Source organism: Trachypithecus francoisi, unplaced genomic scaffold (assembly GCF_009764315.1).
Source record: "Trachypithecus francoisi isolate TF-2019V2 unplaced genomic scaffold, Tfra_2.0 Lachesis_group14, whole genome shotgun sequence".
In the NCBI taxonomy this organism is placed as follows: Eukaryota; Metazoa; Chordata; class Mammalia; order Primates; family Cercopithecidae; genus Trachypithecus; species Trachypithecus francoisi.
Window position 1 is genome coordinate 38085646 of NW_022681459.1, and position 19962 is coordinate 38105607.

General features: G+C 47.8%; 1 protein-coding gene across 3 annotated transcripts; it reads right to left on the reverse strand.

Annotated features, from left to right (window-relative positions):
• Window positions 1-620: 620 nt before the first annotated feature.
• Window positions 621-18920, reverse strand: EIF3D (eukaryotic translation initiation factor 3 subunit D). 3 transcript variants are annotated; one of them, XM_033232836.1, is made up of 16 exons: window positions 18562-18687; window positions 16313-16398; window positions 15500-15638; window positions 15162-15207; window positions 14103-14239; window positions 13400-13485; window positions 12702-12774; window positions 9859-9971; window positions 8682-8814; window positions 8039-8186; window positions 6586-6716; window positions 5989-6074; window positions 5762-5891; window positions 1903-2045; window positions 1267-1550; window positions 621-767 (listed from the first exon to the last, which is right to left on the reverse strand). In XM_033232836.1, exons 3-16 carry the CDS (start codon window positions 15620-15622, stop codon window positions 754-756), a joined length of 1647 nt encoding a protein of 548 aa, XP_033088727.1. In that variant the 5' UTR covers window positions 15623-15638; window positions 16313-16398; window positions 18562-18687; the 3' UTR covers window positions 621-753. The 3 variants fall into 3 exon arrangements, with proteins under 3 accessions (XP_033088727.1, XP_033088725.1, XP_033088726.1); XM_033232834.1 differs by lacking the exon at window positions 16313-16398 and having other exon boundaries at window positions 18562-18920; XM_033232835.1 differs by lacking the exon at window positions 16313-16398 and having other exon boundaries at window positions 15500-15632; window positions 18562-18710.
• Window positions 18921-19962: the final 1042 nt, after the last annotated feature.

Here is a 19962-nt window from a genome sequence, read left to right on the forward strand (position 1 = left end):
TGGGACACCCATCAAGCTGTCCGTGGCAGCCTCCCTCATGCGCAGCAGCGCCACCTCACCCACGCCCTGCTCTGCGCTGTACTAGCGCTCTGCACTCCAGCTCCTCAAACTGAATTCTCCAAAAGCAACAGTTGGCTCTTCACACAGCCAGCAGGCACTCATGCTTGTGGAAATGAGCTTCTTACCACAAATGATGACACCCAGATTCTGAATTCCACATAGAAATTGCTGAATCTCATCCCCTCTGCCAGCAATCTTTCAAGAAAGGACTGTAAATTGTTTTTTTTTTTTTTTTTTTTTGAGACAGAGTCTCGCTCTGTCGCCCAGGCTGGAGTGCAGTGGCCGGATCTCAGCTCACTGCAAGCTCCGCCTCCTGGGTTTACGCCATTCTCCTGCCTCAGCCTCCCAAGTAGCTGGGACTACAGGCACCCGCCACCTCGCCCGGCTAGTTTTTTGAATTTTTTTTAGTACAGACAGGGTTTCACCGTGTTAGCCAGGATGGTCTCGATCTCCTGACCTCATGATCCGCCCGTCTCGGCCTCCCAAAGTGCTGGGATTACAGGCTTGAGCCACCGCGCCTGGCTAGGGCTGTAAATTGTTAATGCAGATAGACGATGAAGGAGAGACTAAACAGACTTATATTTTATTTCATCTGCTAAACGTCAGAGAGCAAGTTAGATACACATTCTACAAAGCGTCAAAGGCCCTCGTAGTCTCGGTGGAAGGATAAACTCCCAGCTCCACATCACTGGTTTAAGTTTCTTCCTCTGAAAGACACAAAAAATGTAAGAGAAATAAGCCAGGTTGTGTGATATGGCGTTCACTTTCCTTTCTGAACCTCTGCTGGACTGCGTGTGAGTTTTCAACACTTCCACTGAGAAGTGAAGTCTTTTAGATCCTCACAGGGCCGGGCAGGTATTTCCTTCAGTCACCAGCTGGTGGAGCTGGAGAGACAACTTTCAAGCTATTTAACCCAGAGTGAAGCTTTTCCCTCTAGACCATGGGCTTCCATCTGGGACTTCCCTCATCTTTCTCTACCTCTGCCACAGTCCAGCCACTTCTCTAAAACACTGCTATCCTCCCCAACCACTTGATGTGATCTAAAGGCTCTGGAAGAAGCTCTTGGAGGCAAAGTGAATGCTGCTTCATACTTAAGTCTCGGAATTCTCGAAGTTTTATCAAGGTTAAAGATCACAATGGCTATAGAACTTGCTCTGTGCTAGCCCACAGATCACTCTAGACCTCAGAAAGTGGGTTGCTACACACCTTCTTCTTCCTCTTCTTCCTCCTCCTCTTCCTCCTCGTCTTCATCAGAGCTGAAGGTGCCATCAGGGAGGCTGTAGACACGGATGACCTGCTTGTTGGGGTCCTTGAGGATGAGGTATTTGCCCTCCTCCAGCTTCATGCAGATGTCGATGACGCAGCGTAGAATGCCCCAGGCATTCTCCACACTCAGGTTGATCTGGCTGGCAAACTCATTAGGCTTGAACTGCTGGGTGCCCAGGATGACATGGCGTGAGGAGTCTTTCACGTGGTACCGAGACACATAACTGAGGAAGGGATATCAGTGGTCAGAGCAGGCGGCACAGAGACAGCAACACTTGGCATCAAATGTCAATTAAATGGTGATACCTGGTCCACTGCTATTTTCAAGGGAAAGGGAAAACTCCGTCTTCTGAGTGTTCAGTTCTGGATTTCACTGACATCATCGCTCTAGTTCAGGACTCCATTCAGCATGCCTGCTGTTTGGCATCTGTCTCCTAACTGATCCCTCCATCTCTACCCCATCCCTGGATTTATCTCTGCCAGTCAATTGTCCAGTACATGGGGAGAGGGCCAACCTCCCTACCCAGACCCTTCCTTTCACAAGATCAGCTGCCAGCTCCTCCACAGGACTCTCACCCAAGCTTGAGGTATTCAGATCCAGCCAGCAAAGCACAGCAGGTCCACCGGGCCAACTTGTAGCTGTTGTTCTTCAGCTCCGTGGCAATGACGGCCCCTCGCTGAGAGTCCAGCTTCTGACGCCAGTCAACGCCGTTACAGTGCTGCAGGAGAGCCCCGTTAGAGAAGCAGAAGCAAGCTCTAAATGCCCAAGGTGCTGGGAGCTCCTCTGGCAGAGAAGGAACTCCCCAGTCTGCTTGCTTAGAAAGTGGGTAGGTATGCACTAAATCTTATCATTTAAGAGACAAAGACATGGTCCCTTCCCTTGCACAGCCTGCCACACAGCAGGCACTCAACGACTTACAGTTCCTCTCTTCTAAAAGCTCACCTAGACAGAGAATGATGGACACACACACACACAACCACACACACACTTTAAACAGCAGAGGCAAGTGTCTACTGTGTGTTGCATGGTAAGGGAGGGCTTCACAGAGGATGTGTAACAGTGAGCTAAGTGGAGAATATTGGCACAAGTGCAGGTACAGACAGGAGCTCTTGATCTGAGAGGCGCGGTGGGCTAGGAAAGACAGGCGGAGCTGGCCTTAGATGGGGGTGGAAGCCTGCAGTGGGTGCAAAGCTGAGTCTGTCATTTTACATAAATGCACAAACAGCAGAAAAGGACCCCAAAGAGATCCTCTTTTCTACCCATATCATTTATAGACGTGGGAAGTTGGACCCAGAATGAAATGACTGGTCAAAGGTCACATGACAAGAGGTTCCCAAACTTTCTTGGTTCATGGCAACCACAGGGCAAAAGAAATACTCAAGAATTCCTTTTAAATTTTTTTTTTTTTTTTGAGAAGTTTTGCTCGTCGCCCAGGCTGGAGTGCAGTGGCGCGATCTCAGATCACCGCAACCTCCGCCTCCCGGGTTCAAGCGATTCTCCTACCTCAGCCTCCCTAGTAGCTGGGATTATAGGCGTCCGCCACCATGTCCAGCTAATTTTTGTATTTTTGGTAGAGACGGGGTTTCACCATGTTGGCCAGGCTGCTCTTCAACTCCTGACCTCAGGTGATCCGTCCGCCTCGGCCTCCCAGAGTGCTAGGATTAGAGGCGTGAGCCACAGTGTCTGGCCAATAATTCCTTTTATTTAGTTAGGTTCAAACCATGTAGTAGTATTCTGACAAGATGTCGCTGGTGTTTCCCTAAAAAATTTATAATATCCTGCAGCACTGCTGTGAGTATGCTTTTTTTGAGATGGGGGTCTCACTATGTTGCCCAAGCTGGTTGAGTTCAGGATTTGAACTCCTGAACCCATGCGATCCTCCCATCTCAGCCTCCTGAGCAGCTGGGATTCCAGGTGCGCACTACTGTGTGCAGCTTGCTGGGGCACGTTAGAGTCCTTCTCCCAATCTGCACTGCTGATGAAGCTGTGTATTGGCTTGCTATCAGTGAAATCCAGGACTGAGTCAGAAGACAGCAAAGCCTTCTATTTTGCTAACAGCAATGTAAAAAAGGAGTTGGAGATGTTAGAGGCTCAGAGCTTAGGTGGGAGAAAGACAATGCTGAGGGACAGCTGGCCCAGAGGCAATGACAGGACTGGGGGCACATGGAAGGGGAAGGTGTTTTAGCAGAAAAACAATGGGAAGTATAATAAATCAGAGTGGATTTGAGAAATCATTTTCAAAGAGTTCATGGTTGAGGCCTGGGGTGGGCAGAATTCTAAGATGATCCCCAGTGACCCTTGCCCTTGCAGAGTCTCCTTCCCTTGACTGCAGGCAGAACCTATGGCTAGGATCAAATATCACCCCCATGATTATGCTACCTTGTATGTCAAAAGGGATTTTGCAGATGTAAGGCCCCCAATCAGTTAACCTTAATATACACTACCTGGCTGGGCCTCACCCAACCATATGAGTCTCTCAAATCTAGGTGTAGAGATCAGAGACAGAGGAAGTCAGAGATTTGAAGCATGAGAAGGATCTGCTGTGCTGTTGCTAGCTTGGAGATGGAGGGGGCCACGTGACAAGGAATGCAGGTGGCCTCTAGGAGCTGAGAGAGGCTCCCAGCTGACAGCTGGCAGGGGGATGGGGGCCTCTGTCATCTAACTGCAGGGAAATGAACTCTACCTACAATGAAAATGGGCTTGGAAATGGGTTTTCTTTCAGAACCTCCAGATGAGAACTCAGTCCTGTTTCTATTGACACTGTGATATCTGCCTTGTTTGGATCTGTGTCCCCACCCAAATAGCATGTCAAATGGTAAACCCCAATGCTGGAGGAGGAGCATGGTGGGAGGTGACTGGATCATGGGGGTGGATTTTCCCCTTTGGCACTATTCTTGTGATATAGATTTCTCAAGAGATCTGGTTGTTTAAAAGTGTGTATCAACTTCCCCCTCTTTCTCCTACTCTGGCCATGTCAGATGTGCCTGCTTCTCCTTTGCTTTCTGCCACCATTGCAAGTTTCCTGAGGCCTCCTCAGTCATGCTTCCTGTAGAGCCTGCAGAACTGTGAGCCCATTAAACCTCCCTTCTTTATAAATTACCCACTCTCAGGCATTTCTTTACAGCAGTGCGAGAATGGACTAATACAAGGACCAAACACACAGCACTGGACTTCTAACCTACAAAAATGTGAGCTAATAAATCAGTATTGTTAGGCTGGGTGCCATTGGCTCATGCCTGTAATCCCAGCACTTTGGGAGGCCGAGACAGGCGTATCGCCTGAGGCCAGGAGTTCAAGACCAGTCTGACCAACATGGAGAAACCCTGTCTCTACTAAAAATACAAAATTAGCTGGGCGTGGTGGCGCATGCCTGTAATCCCAGCTACTCGGGAGGCTGAGGCAGGAGAATCGCTTGAACCCTGGAGGCGGAGGTTGCGGTAAGCCGAGATAGTCCCATTGCACTCCAGCCTGGGCAACAAGAGCGAAACTCTGTCTCAAAGAATGAAAAATAAAAAATAAAAATAAAATATATAAATCGGTATTGTTAAGTCACTAAGTTTCTGTTGTTACGGAGCAAAAGATAACTAACACAAAGTTGTGTAATAAAGAAGTACGTGTGGCGAAGAGAGCTGTCTAGGTGACTCCACGGGTCAAAAAGGAGGGGAGCCAGCAAAGACAACATGCGAAGGGAACAGGGAAACGGGTGAGACTAGAGTAACACGGTAACACAGAGGGCAAAGCAACACAGGCGCAATGACCCTGAATGCTTTGGGGAGCTCACCGGGAAAAGTCCAAGAACAGGCCACTGGCCCCAGAGGGAGGTCACAGCAAACCTCCCAGTGTGCTCCTCCAACAGGCGATGTGGGCGGGGGTGGGGTGGAAATGGAAAGAGGAGGAAAAGTGAAGGAAGCATGTTTCTTTCCAGGTGCCTCTGAAGCGTCAATTCCAAGCCAGATCGTAGAATCCATGAGTTCAGGAAATGAGGCATTGGAAAAAAGGTATGAAAAGACTGAAGGCAGTGGCTCAGTCAGTGAAAGAAGAGGTCAAAAAGAAGAGAGGCCAGACTTACAGGAAACTGCCAACCCAGATAATAAGGAGAGGAAAAAATCAGATGCTCAGAGAGCAGAAGCCAACAGGAGGCCACAATGGAATAGAGATGAAGAAAGTACTGGAAGAAGAGAGTTAAATGGTTCCCGTGTAAATAATAAACAGAAAAGTTCTCAACACTTAACATAGTTCTACACACACAGTCATGCTCTTTCTCGGCAAGGAACTAAGCAGAGGAAAAAACTCACAAGACAAAAAAAATCCAGGTAGCTCTCTAAGTAATGAAAAGGGATAAGAAACAGTTTACACAACCCAGCCTGCGTAAACAGACACTGTAGGGAACAGAGACATGGTGTCACCAGGAGGGTGATGGAGATGGCGGCTCACCCTGGAATCCCACTCATTCAGTGTCTTGATGTTGATGAAGGACACTTCCCCGTTGGCTCCAGTCATGACGCCATCATGCTCACAACGGACAATAAGGTCAATATCGTCTCCAAGCTTCCACCTGCGGTAACTGCAGCGAAGGAGAAACTCACGTGGTCACTGGGGATTCGACAGAGTGGGGCCCATGCTCCAATCTGGTCACAATACCCACCAGAGAGGTGACCTACCGGTACGCAACAGAGGCGATTTCATTCTTATCCATGTCGTCCTCTACAAACGGGTTTGGGTTGGGGAAGTTGTATCTCTCCTTCCCCTGCAAAAACAAAGGTGTCACAAGACAGAGCTAACTTTGTTGACAAGGCCGAGGCCAATCAGTCAGAACCAGCACCTCTGCTTAGTTGCAGCTCTGGCCAGGTTCCTGGGGCCCTTGATGGGGCTCTGAGCTCGCTGCCTGTTTTATGCCTACTTGACCCCTCCCAACTGTTAGCACCTGATGAATGAAAACGAGTTAGTAACCATGCCCATCTCTACTTCATTTTTTGCCATGGCACACATCACCATTTGATGTAAATCAATTTATTATTTATGGTTCACGGTGTTTTCTCCTCCACTATAAAGAAATTCTGTAAGGACAGGAACTTTGTTCAAAGTCAGACAGCCTGACCCCCCAAGCCCAGGCATGTAACTCCCCTGCTAAATAAAGGTGAGGACTGGGTCTGTCCTGCTCAATCCCACAACCCAAGAGTCTCGCAAAAAGCAGATGCTCCACAAATAGCAGCTGGTTAAATAAGAATGTATCAACGCCCAGAGACTTGTTTCCTCACCATTCTTAAGCACTGCTGGGAGAAATTGTGGTTGATGTAGGTTGCCTCCATGGCCAGGTTGCGGGGTGAATTGAAGGAATTACCTTCATCTTGAGGGGGCTCGTTGGCAGTCTCACTCACTGTCAGGAGGTCTGCAAAAGCGTGGCATGGTCACTCACCATGCAACAAAGAGTCACTGACAATGTGCGCCGCGCTGTGGGGAGACGTGGAGAGGCAAACAACACAGGTCCTTCCTTCAAAGAACCGCCCTCTCCTAAAGTGGGTCTCCCTGGTGTGGAACACATAAGCAGGGGAGTGGGGCAGCTGCTCCAGGATAACTTAAGATAGTACCCGACATTCAGTTCAATCACACAGTAAGGAAACTGTCCCTTTTCAATCGTTCTGGATTCCTCAACAGAATTATTTTGTAAGCTTTTGAGTCAAGACCGCAGGCTTCAAGCTCAGAATATAAACTTTTTTTCTTTTTTTTTGAGATGGAGTTTTGCTCTGTCCCCCAGGTTGGAGGGCAGTGGTGTGATCTCAGCTCACTGCAACCTCTGCCTCCTGGGTTCAAGTGATTCTCCTGCCTCAGCCTCCTGAGTAGCTGGGATTACAGGCACGCGCCACCATGCCCGGCTAATTTTTGTATTTTTAGTAGAGACGGGGTTTCACCATGTTGACCAGTATGGTCTTGAACTCCTGACCTCAAGTGATTCTCTGCCTCGGCCTCCCAAAGTGCCAGGATTATAGGTGTGAGTCACCATGTCCGGCCTGTTTTGTTAATTTTTGAGTGACATGGTTTTCTTTTATGACGTATAAATACATATACGTATGGCATAAAATATGTAAGTGTATGTACTGCAAGCAAACACTGAAGAAGGTATGCAAGATGGCAAAACTCAAAAAAGTGGTAAACAAGTAAAATTTGGGCCAGGCACGGTGGTCCACACCTGTAATCATAGCACTTTGGGAGGCCAAGGCTGATGGATCACTTGAGGCCAGGAGTTTGAGACCAGCCTGGCCAACATGGTGAAACCGTCTCTACTAAAAATACAGCAAGTAGCCAGCCGTAGTGGCGCAAGTCTGTAATTCCAGTTATTTGGGAGGCTGAGGCAGGAGAATGACTTGAATGTGGGAGGCGGAGGCTGCAGTGAGCCAAGATTGTGGCACTGCACTCCAGCCTGGGTGACAGAGTGAGACTAGGTCTCGGGAAAAGAAAAAAAAAAAAAAAAGCAACATTTGGAAGCCTGCTATCAAGGTGCAGTGAGGACTCCAAAAGCTGGGGCCTCAAGCAGGCACTGCAGTGACAGTCTCTTCTAATCTCTGAAGAGCCTGGGAGAGATTCAGATGCTGCTGCTGTCAATGCCCTTGGGAAGATGGACCACTTTCTATCCATTCTCTAGCACCAGAGACTTGTTCTGTACCAACAAAAATACTCAATGCCTTTGAGTTGTTCCCCAGGCATGCTTCTTACCAAAGTCAGAGTTGTCTCTCTTGTCAAAGAAGAGTTTGGATCCAACTCTCTGGACGACAATGTCCCAGGAATACACTGAGCGGGTACAGCTCATCAGCGTGGCCAGGATGGCATCAGTGGCAAACACATTCCCCTGAGTTTTTGCCAGCTGAAAAGAGGATCAAAGAGAGAAGATGGAAAGACGCTCCCAGGTCTCACTGCCCACTCACAAGGACGGGAAAGAACTCCTTTGCTGACCACATAAATCCTTAAGAATGAGGCCCCACCTCATTGACCAAAAACACTGCAGCCAGTCAGCCAGCAAGTTTCGGGTGGCAGTGGCACTGCAGTCCCCTAAGCACCTGCTCGATTCCAGCCAAGTGCTTCAGATGCTTTCACCTTTGCCCCAGGGGTACACGCTATGTACATCTACCCTTGGCTGCAGATGAGAGAACTATGGCTCCACAGACTGAGCCAGGAAGCATGGCGGAACTGGGCTTCAAGTCCAGCTGTGTTTAACATCCACGTTTCCGGTCTACCTGGCAAAGTGCTTTTACATATAATACATACATTATTCCCATGTCTTCTGCTCTTTCTGCAGCTTCAGCTGTAGAAGCCGACAGCATTCCTACCTAGTGGGAGAGGGGCAGAAGGAGGCGCACACCTTGCGGATGACAGGGTCGTCTGTGGTGGTGACAGTGTGGAAGATGCGCTTGATGCTCCGCAGCGGCTTCTCGCTCCTTGTGGTGATGCGGTCAAAGGCTTTGTCGTAGTATTCCAGGGCCCCGCAACACTCGCTGCGGGAAGAGCAGGCAGAGACATACCAGGTAAGGGAGATAAACCCCAGGTTTTTCTTTCTAAGCCATAGATCCAGAAGTCTTATCCAAAAATCTAAAAGAGGTGGAAAGCAATTTCTGGCCAGAACAGGAGAGACGAATCCCCAGTGCCTGCTGAGTTCCTGTCCACTTAGGTCCTGGTATAGAACAGAGCAAGCACAACTCATTCAGCCCAACGCCCCCATTTTAAAGGTAGGGCGACTGAGGCTAAGACAGGAGATGACTAGTTTCAGAGGCACCTGGGTAGGCTGACGTCTGGTCTGGTGCTCTGGTTTCCCACTACCTAAGTTCCGCCTGCTTGTCCTTTGAGGTAAGGAGCTATTTGAAATGTCAGGAGAAGCAAAGATTCTCCCAAAGAATTGCGATGTTTCTTCTCCTGCCAAGAGTTTTGTAACTTAATCTCATGCTGTATTGCTCAGGATGCCAGGAAACAGAAATAGACAGTTTAATAATCAGCAAATTCCATTCTTTCTTTCTTTCTCTTTCTGCCAAAAGAGTTGTATAACTAATTTCTTCTTTGCTCACGATGCCAGGAAGTTAAAAAGAAGTTTGCAGGCAGTGAACTTCTGCTTTTCCCCTTGGTCTTGATTTTTTTTTTTTTTTTGAGATGGAGTTTCGCTCTTGTTGCCCAGGCTGGAGCTCAATGTCAAGATCTCAGCTCACTGCAACCTCCATCTCCAGGGTTTAAGCGATTTTCGCGCCTCAGCCTCCTGAGTATCTGGGATTACAGGGGTGCGCCACCACGCCCGGCTAATTTTTGTATTTTTAGTAGAGACTGGGTTTCACCATGTTGGCCAGGCTGGTCTTGAACTCCTGACCTCAGGTGATCTACTGCGCCTGGCTGGTCTTGATTTTTTTCAAACACCTCTGTTAACCTTACACAATGTGTTTTGAGTAAGTGGCTTCAAAGCCTTTTTGGAAATACTAGGGTTTAAGAAAACACCCATCACCAGATGGTCCACACACATAAGAGCAGGGTAGAAAGTAGCAGAAGATGCCGCTTACATGTCCTGTGGCTCTGATACTTCCAAGTAGCGCATCTTCATCAACTGAGGAAAATCCATTTCCTCTTTCACCTCCCAGTCACTACGAACTTCAACTGAAGAGTCTCGGGGTTTCTGCAGTTGAAAAACATTAGAGAAAAAAAAAAGTTACAGTACATACAAAACATAAATAAAAGGCTAAAAATACGAAGAGCGCTCCAGCCTGAGTGACACGAGATCCTGTCTCAAACAACAATCACACAAAATGGAGGGGCTCAGTGGCTCATGCCTGTGATCCCAGGACTTTGGGAGGCCAAGGTGGGCAGATCACCTGAGGTCAGGAGTTCGAGACCAGCCTGTCCAACCTGGTGAAACCCCATCTCTACTAAAAATACACAAATTAGCCAGGTGTGGTGATGCATGCCTGTAATCACAGCCACTCGGGAGGCTGAGGCAGGAGAATAGCTTGAATCTGGGAGGTGGAGGCTGCAGTGAGCTGAGATAGCACCACTGCACTCTAGCCTGGGTGACAGAGCAAGACTCTGTCTCAATAAAAGAGAGAAGAAAAAAAGAGCTTTTATTCAATAAATTGAGTGATGGAGTGCTCACTGTTTTATAAGATAGAATCCCTGACTCCCAGGAATTTATGGTCTGGAAGAGGACCAAAGGGATCAAAAGTTCGGAAACAAATGGGATTCCACTCCTAGGTAATGATGTCACCTGATAAACATGTAGCAGGTCCTTTATATTTCTCTCGAGGTATTAACTATCCTTGATACAGCATCATATCCAACAAAACGTTGCTTCACTTTTGCTTACATGTGTTCTGTTCTCAGAATGCCCACCCAAGCATACGCAGGTGAACGTTCACGGCAGCATCAATAATATGCAAAAAGTGAAAAACCACCCAAAAGTTCATCAGCGTGTGAAAGGCTCAAAAAAACATGATGTATCAATTCAAAGGACTCTTATTTGGCAATAAACAAGAAATGAAGCTCATTTGGGCTGGGTGTGGTGCCTCACGCCTGTAATCCCAGCACTTTGGGAGGCTGAGGTGGGTGGATTATCTGAGATCAGGAGCAGGCGGATTATCTGAGGTCAGGAGTTTGAGACCAGCTGGGCCAACATGGTGAAACCCTGCCTCTACAAAACATACAAAAAAAAAAAAAAAAAAAAAAAAAAGCCAGACGTGTTGGCGCGCGCCTGTAATCCTAGCTACCTGGGAGGCTGAGGTTGCAGTGAGCCAAGATTATGCCACTGGCACTGCAGCTTGGGTGACAAGAGTGAGATTCAGTCTAAAAACAAAACTCACAACCAACAGCAAACGAAGCACAGCTACTCTGGAGCCACATGGGTTTGAAGTACATGGGTCTACTCATATGCAGATTTTCTCCAAGCAAACATGGACTGGAAATACAAGCTGGGCGCAGTGCCTCACGTCTGTAACCCCAGCACTTTGGGAGGCTGAGGTGGGCGGACTGCTTGAGCTCAGGAGTTTGAGACCAGCCTGGGGAACACGGCAAAACCCCATCTCTACAAAAAATACAAAAATTAGCCAGGCGTGGTGGTGCATGCCTGTAGTCTCTGCTACTCAGAAGGCTGAGGTGGGAGGACTGCTTGAACCCAGCAGACAGAGATTGCAGTTGGCTAAGATCATGCCACTGCACTCCAGCCTGGGTGACAGAGCAAGACCCTGTCTCAAGAAAGAAAAAGAAAAAAAAAAAAAATACAGTATTCTTGGGATGTAAACCCCGAGTATATGGAGGGCCAACTTTTCATATATGTGGGTACCACAGGCCGACTGTGGGACCTGAGAATGTGTAGACTTCCACATACTGAAGGACAACTGTACCGGCACATGCTGCCACATGGATGACTCTTGAAAACATGCAAAATAAAAGCCACCAGTTACAAAAGACCATATATTGTATGATTCCATGTATGTAAAATGTCTAGAACAAAAAATCCAGACAGAAAACAGATTTGTAGCTGCCTAGGGCTGGGGTATTGGGCGTGTTAGCGTTTGGCCTCCTGGAACTCATGTGGCAAGCTGGTTGCTACTGTGGCAGTGTCGGGAGGTAGGGCCTTTAAGAGATTAGGTCGTTAAAAGGAATAAATGCCTCATGCCCTTCTCTCAGCAATGGGCTAACTACCCAAAGAGTTTAGCCCTTTTCTCTGTTGCACGCTCCTCCCCCTTCTGCCTTTTCTGCCATGCTATCAAGCAGCATGAGGCCCTCACCAGATGCGGCCTCTGATCCAGGACTTCCCAGTCTCCAGAACCATGAGCTAAAAAAACCACTTTATAACTTACCCACTCTCAGGTATTCTGTTCTGGCAACAGAAAACAGATCAAGACAGGGTGACTGCTAAAGGGTAAGGGATTCTTTTGAGAGTGATGAAAATGGTCTGAAATTGACCAGTTACAGAACTCTGCAAATATGTTAAAAATGACTAAATTGGCCGGGCACGGTGGCTCAAGCCTGTAATCCCAGCACTTTGGGAGGCCGAGACGGGCGGATCACGAGGTCAGGAGATCGAGACCATCCTGACTAACATGGTGAAACCCCGTCTCTACTAAAAATACAAAAAATTAGCCGGGCGAGGTGGCGGGCGCCTGTAGTCCCAGCTACTCGGGAGGCTGAGGCAGGAGAATGGCGTACACCTGGGAGGCGGAGCTTGCAGTGAGCTGAGATCCGGCCACTGCACTCCAGTCCGGGCGACAGAGTGAGACTCTGCCTCAAAAAAAAAAAAAAAAAAAAGACTAAATTGTACGGTATGTGAAGTATACCTCATCTAAGCTATTATAAAGACAACCAAATAAACAGAACCAAATTCCAAGGCAGAATTCTGGCATAAATGCATTACCTGTGATTTCTGATCCCATTTCTGCCTAACCCCAAATTGCTTCTGGAACTTTTTCTGCAGTCGAATGCGTTCTCTGGAAAGACAGAAATATGATCTCAGTGCAGACCTTAAAATCAGTGGCTTCCTCAAAAGGCACAGGCTGCCATTCTCTTCAGCTAATACTTGCCATCATCACTAACTCCTTTGAACTATGAAAAATGGGCTTAGAGAAAGGAAGAGACCCAGAGGGTGCACACTGGAGGTGCTAGAAAAGGCACACTGCCTCCAAACACTGACCAGGCATATTTTACTTCATCTATAGTGACTGGTCACTGATAGCTCCAATCTGGGGTGTAGTGGCTGCTGGACCACACACCACCAGGAGGCTCCCAGGACCAGCATACATGGGGCTTCCTGGCGTTGTCCCAGAGCAGAACTGAGCGAAGGTAAGCTTCAGAGCCTCTTCTTGCCTGCCTGGGTTTCCCTTCAGTGCATACAGCCAGCTTAAGGAGTTAAGTTTGCTGCCCATGCTATCTGCCATGAACCACCCTGAGAACGACAAGCCAAAAGGTGGCTTAACTGGTTGTAGAAAGTATTTTCCTCTTTTTTTTTTTTTTGCAATGATGGGGAAGACAACCACCCTCTTGCTTTTGTCCTACTGTTTCCAACTACGGCCAGTCTGGGAAGGGTGTCTTGTTCCAGCAGGAGGAAAATTTCACCTCTCTTTCTGTTTGGCACTCTTAGGCAGGATCTGCAGGTTGAACTGCAACATGTTCCGACGATCTTTGTCTCTGCGGAGGTTCCTCTAGGTATCAGCAAGAAATATCCGTGTTAGCATCTTAGAGATTTGGCTCACGATAGGCAGAAGGTGCGGGAGGTCTTTAGAGTACATTTAGGATATGCCAAATCCCAAGTTTCACATCTTGCTCTGTGCTTTCACTCTACGGCATCAATAGCTTGGGGGTGTTAGGGGGTAAGTACTTGGGCTTCGCTTAGACTTATATTCCCATGACATATTTTTCATTGAAGTATGTTTACTGGGTCTTATTAGAGTTGCTGAGTTTGCCTCTTTAAGTAATAATACGCAACCTGACTGGACTGTCTACTTAATAAAGTCTGCACACACCAATTACGTGTGGCAACAGGCACGGGTGCACCTTCTTATCCAGCACAAATGCTTTTAGCATACAAGTCTGATGTCCTACCTACTGGTAAACAGAAACACAAACTATTTAAATGCATCCCTGAACCTAGTTCAAGTCTACCTTGGTACCTCTTGTTATGGAACAGTGACCTGAGATTCACCTGAGAAGACCTCTAATATGCTTCCCTCTCTCATGAGGAGTCACAAGGCAGCACTTTTAGGCAGGTGATCGCCAACAGTAACAGCCCCTAGATGGTGGTTGCTGGTTCTTGGCCTACCTGGGCAAATCTCATCCGATTCCGCTGGTAGGCCGTCTTCTGTGTGCGCGCTGTATCCACCAGCTGGAAGCTACTTTCATCCTCCTCGTGGAAATAAGCATATTGACTTCCACCACCAAACTGAGAGGAGTACTTATCTGGAGGCAAAGGTGACGGCAAGTAGTAACTGCACTCACAGACTTCACCAGATACGCATCAGTCTAAAGCCTTGCTATTTCAAGGGTGCTCTTACGACCTGTAGCATTGGCTGGAAGCTTGTTAGACACACAGACTCACAGTCCCACCCCATACCCACTGAATCAGAACCAGCATTTTAACAAGATCCCCAGTGATTCACATGCACACTCAATTTTGAAAAACTCTGGTCTGAAGAACTTTCTAAGCCAAGACTCTGAAGGACTCAAGCTAACCCACTTCACTCTCTGCTTTATTGTGTGAGAATCTGAGGTATTTATTGCTAACCACCATCTCCATTCTCAGGGACCCACGGCAGGTATGTCTAATAGATCACGATATACTTTCTTGCCAATCTCAGCCTCAGCTATCCTAACTTAGTTCTCCAGGCAGCCACCTCCAACTATCTGAAATGGCACAGAGAAAAAAGCCTTTTTATAGTACCAGGATCTTAAAACCAGGGGTTTTAATTTTTTTTTTTTTGAGACAGGGTCTGGCTCTGTCACCAGGCTGGAGTGCAGTGGCATGATCTTGGCTCACTGCAACCTCTGCCTTCTGGGTTCAAGTGATTCTCCTGCCTCAATCTCCCGAGTAGCTGAGATTACAGGCGCATGCTACCATGCCCGGCTAATGTTTTCAACAGGTTTTTAAAAGGGCCCCAAACCCCATTTTAATAGGCTAGACCTCTTTAATGAACAGACTAAGTTTTGGGGGCGAGTTCCAAAAATGTGGTTACTGTTAAAGTCCAGACTACATCCTTAAAAGCTATGAATTATTGTTGCCAGTTCCTTCCCATTCCCAAAAAGCTTTCAGATGAAGGTCATTAGAATAAAGAACAACTTTCCCAAGGCCCTGATTGGGGCATTCAGCCGCAGAAACACTTACTTGTGTACCTCTTATCTTGGTACGTGGCTCCTGTCCAGTCTGCAACCTATGCACAACAAGACAAGACAGAGAATGCACAGGTCAACCAGGCAAGCTTCTGCAGACCCGGAAACCCCTGAAAGCGAGAGGACAGCGTGGGAGAGTCTCAGATTTCGTCCACAACACCTCTCTAAGTGCCCAGCTCTCCTATCACTACACCCAGAGATGATAACCTTTCTCAGCTGCCATCCCTATAAAAAATTCACGAGTTAGGATTTTGAGACAATAAAATGTAAACAGGGACTCGAGAGTAGCAGCCACAGCTACAAAGATTCAGACTCCTGCTGACAGGCAAGTACCTTTCCTAGCCGATCTCCTTTGCTGAACGGCTGGTAGGGCATATCCCGAAACTGCTCGGGAACCGCACAGGGACCCCAGCCGGAGGGGTTGTCCTGGATCACGGGTGTCATGAACTTTGCCATCTTCCAAAACCAAAATCTGAAAAATATAAATCACGTGAGTAGCGGCATGAACGAAGGCCTCAGAGTACAAAAAGCCCTCCATATGAAGCAAAGACATAAATGACAGAATTCAAAAAGCAACACGCAAACTGGAACCCTCAACTGTTGAGCGACTACTACTGTTTGTTAATTATACTGTGAATATGTACTTAAAACTGAGAAGAATGCAAACAAAACTGATCGACCCTATGTCATTAATTTCATGAAACTCTTTCACTGTAACATCTTTAAAAGGAGGCTGTACCTTGTGCTTGACAGCGTGTCATATTGATTGGTAGTTTTTCTTTTTTTGTGTTACACAATGCAAGTGTTTGAAAAAATTCAATGGTGTCACAGATTTGATAAAATGTACTGTTTTTTCAAATATAGTAACCTTGTTTTGGTTCTGAGATGTATCTTCACCAATTCATACAAACTCAACTTCCCTAAGACTTAGTAGTCTTTTTCTTTGTTTTTGGAGACAGAGTCTCACTTTGTCACCTATGCTGGAGTGCAGTGGCATGCAACCTCCGCTTCCTGGGTTCAAGTGATTCTCCTGCCTCAGCCTCCTGAGTAGCTGGGATTACAGGCAAGCGCTGCCTGGCTATTTTTTGTGCTTTTAGTAGAGATGGGGTTTCACCATGTTGTCCAGGTTAGTCTTGAACTCCTGACCTCAAATGATCCTCCCACCTCCGCCTCCCAAAGTGCTGGGATTACAGGCGTGAGCCACCACGTCCAGCCGTCTTAGTCTTTTTCATCTGCAAAACAAACAAGATCCTTGTTTTAAGCACTTTGTAAAATGCCACACAAGTATTCGGACTTGCAAAAGTACATTTATGCATACAGAGTGCTGAGAAAAAAGTATCTTTAAGTATATCCTGAAATTCAATTTTCCTTTCTTATTGTTTCAATTTTCTGCCATCAACGCAAATCCTGTGTGCAGAGCAAGCAGACATAAAGCCAGGCAAAAGAACTGCCAGAAGGCCAAGGAGGTCCCCATAGACCTCAGGCCCAAAGTGGCCATGTCAGATGTTCATGAATACTGCCAGGCACTGTTCTTAGTGGTTACCACTCATTCATTCATTCAATCCTGCCAACAATCCTGTGAGGTAGGAGCCAATGTTATCCGCACTTTCCAGATAAGAAAACCAAAGCATAGAGAAATGAAGAAATTGCCCAAAGTTGAAATGCTAGTTGATGAAAAACGTGAACCAAAGCAGTCTGACTACAGTGTCTGCACTCCACATAACGCTATAGCTCTCTCAGGGGAATTAAAAAACCAGGGCTCTACAGCAGATGGTTGCCTGACACTTCCTATAAAAAAACCTATGCATTTATCTTCCGTTGTAACCTTCTGAAAATGCTTAGAAGGCCTTCACTACACAAATATTTCTCGGAGGCTGGGTGCAGTGGCTCATGCCTGTAATCTTAGCACTTTGAGAGGCCGAAGTGGGCGGATCACGAAGTCAGGAGTTCGAGACCAGCCTGGTCAACATGGTGAAACCTAGTCTCTACTAAAAATACAAAAATTAGCTGGGCATGGTGGTGGATACCTGTAATCCCAGCTACTCAGGAGGCTGAGGCAGGAGAGTCGCTTGAACCTGGGAGGGAGAGGTTGCAGTGAGCCAATATCGTGCCATTGCACTCCAGCCTGGGCAATATAGCAAGACTCCATCTCAAAAAGAAAAAATCCAGTATTTCTTGGAGGCTGGAGAACAATCAAAATAACAGGTATGCTGAACTTAGTCAACTCTCCCCAAAGCCCCATGCTGGGGAGATTGAGGCTTCCTTCAGAGATGACATTTGGGTTACAGCAACACAGAATAAACCTAGAAGCTTCATCTTCCTAATAGGAACTATAGGAAGAGGACAGAAGAAAAAGGGTGGTGGTCTCAGAACAATTCGTATTAAATAAATATTGCTGAGCTCCTACGTGTCAAGAACTATGCCAGATACTTTAACACCATTAACACCCCCTCACTCCCACTTTAGAGGCAAAAATTTGAAGCCCAGCCTAGCCAAGCAGCTGACGTCATCATTTCGAAACAGATTTGATTTCCAGGGGTGCCTGCTGTCAGTCTAGCTTTCTTTCCATTATATTATAGCTGGGCAGCAGCCCGCAAAGATCGGGGATTTGAGACCGTACCTAATAATACCAAAAGTGAGTCTCAAGACACACTTTTAAAAATCGGGTTCTGTCAGAAGCTCAAGAAGGGAAGAGGCCCGAGGCTTGACCTGCATCACCTCTCTGGAAAGCCAGGAGTTTGATACCTTGGCTTTAATACATGGCTTTTTTTTTTTTTTTTAAAGGAGAGCAGAGAGTAACCAGGAGGAGAAACTGAGCTGCTCCGTAAAAACGAAGTAACAGCTGTATTGGTTAGAGGGGCAGGATAGGGAGGCTCCAAGGCACTCAGAAGGGGCTCTGTGGCTGGCAGGCCACTACAGATCATACGCCGTCCATCGCTGAACAGGGGGTGGCGTACCTATCCTAGCCTCCAGTTTCACGAAAAAGGGAAAGTAACCAATGCACTGGGAATTCCTAAGAACAGGGGCCAAACACCGCTCAACCTGGCACCCCTAAGATCCCACTCAAAAAGTCAGGGAGTCTTCGGCCACTTCAGAAAGACCTTGTTGTTACCCCTCCGCCTTAACCCAGATGGGTTAACTGGCAATCAAATTCACCCAGCCCATAGGCAATGAGCAGGGCCTAGGGCCAGGAACCTCACCCACAAGGTCTTGTCCCGCGTCCAGTAGTGTGCAGAACGTGGGGCCCCCGAAAGTGGATTCCTGCCCCGCCCAGCGGAGGAACGGCAACAGCAGGAAGGGACTAAGAGAGGTCTCTTCCGTGAGGCCCCCGAAGGCTGGACCTAGTCCGAGCCGGCTCCAGAGGTCCGCAGGAACCTATGAAACATGCCGCTCACCTGTAACGGCCTCGGCCGGCCGGGATGGCAACAGATGGTGCTATCCGGGCACCGCGTTAGCAGGAGCACTCCAAGAAACCAGAAAAAAAGAAAACATGCGCGCGCAGCGGACGCCGCCGTAAACACGAACGGCGCTGTCGTAAACTGCGCTCCCGCTTCCGCTGGGTTGGGCGGAAGAACTTACGAGCCGTAAAGCGAAGGTCCACCCGGAAATCCGTTACTGCGTTTCGCCAGGCGTCCTTATTAGCCTCTGAGGCGTCGAGGCGCGAGAGATGTGATTGGTACTACGTCAGGCGGTATCCGGGAACACCCAAAGAGGGCGTTCGTCACTGAAACGTGGCGGCCGCGCAATCGAAGCTAGAGGCGGGGAGCGGCTGGCGCCCCTCTGTGTCCCACAATGCTTCGCGGCACGCCTTAACCCCCATGTATCCCACAGTCACCCGCGACTCCCCGCCTGCTCTATCAGCCCGCTTAGTGTGAAGCTCACCGCCGGGAAGGTGGGTCGGGGTCTTCGGCGGACTTTATTGTTACCCCTCCACCTTTATAGTTGTGGAAACTGAGGCTCAGAGGTGCCAAGTGACCTGCCTAGATCAGACTGCTAATTTAGGGTCTAACCGCCAGAGTTCAAACCATACTTACACGATTCTCAAACTTAATTGTAGGACAGGGATTTCTGGAACACTGTTTTTATTTGTTTTTATTTATTGTTTGAGACAGGGTCTCTCTCTGTCGCCCAGGCTAGAATGTGGTGGCAGGATCACGGCTCATTGCACCGTCGACTTCCCAGGTACAAGCGATCCTCCCAGCTCAGCCTCCCGAGTAGCTGGGTTTATACAGGCACACACCACCACGCCTGCCTAAATTTTTGTATTTTTGGTAGAGATGGGGTTTTGTAATGTTGCTCAGGCCGGTTTCAAACTCCTGAGCTCAAGCAGTCCACCCACTGGGACTCCCAAAGGGCTAGGATTACAGGCATGAGCCGCCGTACCCGGCCAGCTAATTATTTTAAAAAATTTTGTAGAGACAGGGTCTCACTATGTTGCCTGGGCTAGTCTTTAACTCCTGGTCTAAAGTGATCCTCTCGCCTTAGAGTACGGATTAGCTGAGGCTACAGGTGCATATCACCATGCCTGGCTAATTTTTTTATTTTTAAATATTTATTTATTTATTTTGAGATGGAGTCTCTGTCATCCAGGCTGGAGTGCAGTGGCGGGATCTCAGCTCACTGCAACCTCTGCCTTCCAGGTTCAAGTGATTCTCTTGCCTCAGCCTCCCAAGTAGCTGGGATTGCAGGCGTGTACCACCATGCCGGACTAATTTTTGTATTTTTAGTAGAGACGGGGTTTCACCATGCTGACCAGGTTCGTCTCGAGCTCCTGACCTCAGGTAATCTACCCACCT

Coding starts and splice junctions, on each gene's coding strand:
- EIF3D (XM_033232834.1), bottom strand. CDS start 15,622: ATGGCAAAGTTCATGACACCCGTGATCCAGGACAACCCCTCCGGCTGG. Junction 9,972..12,701: donor AATGGGATCAGAAATCACAG/GTAATGCATTTA, acceptor TTTCAACTGCAG/AAACCCCGAGACTCTTCAGT. Junction 1,551..1,902: donor TCTGAATACCTCAAGCTTGG/GTGAGAGTCCTG, acceptor TCCCTTCCTCAG/TTATGTGTCTCGGTACCACG.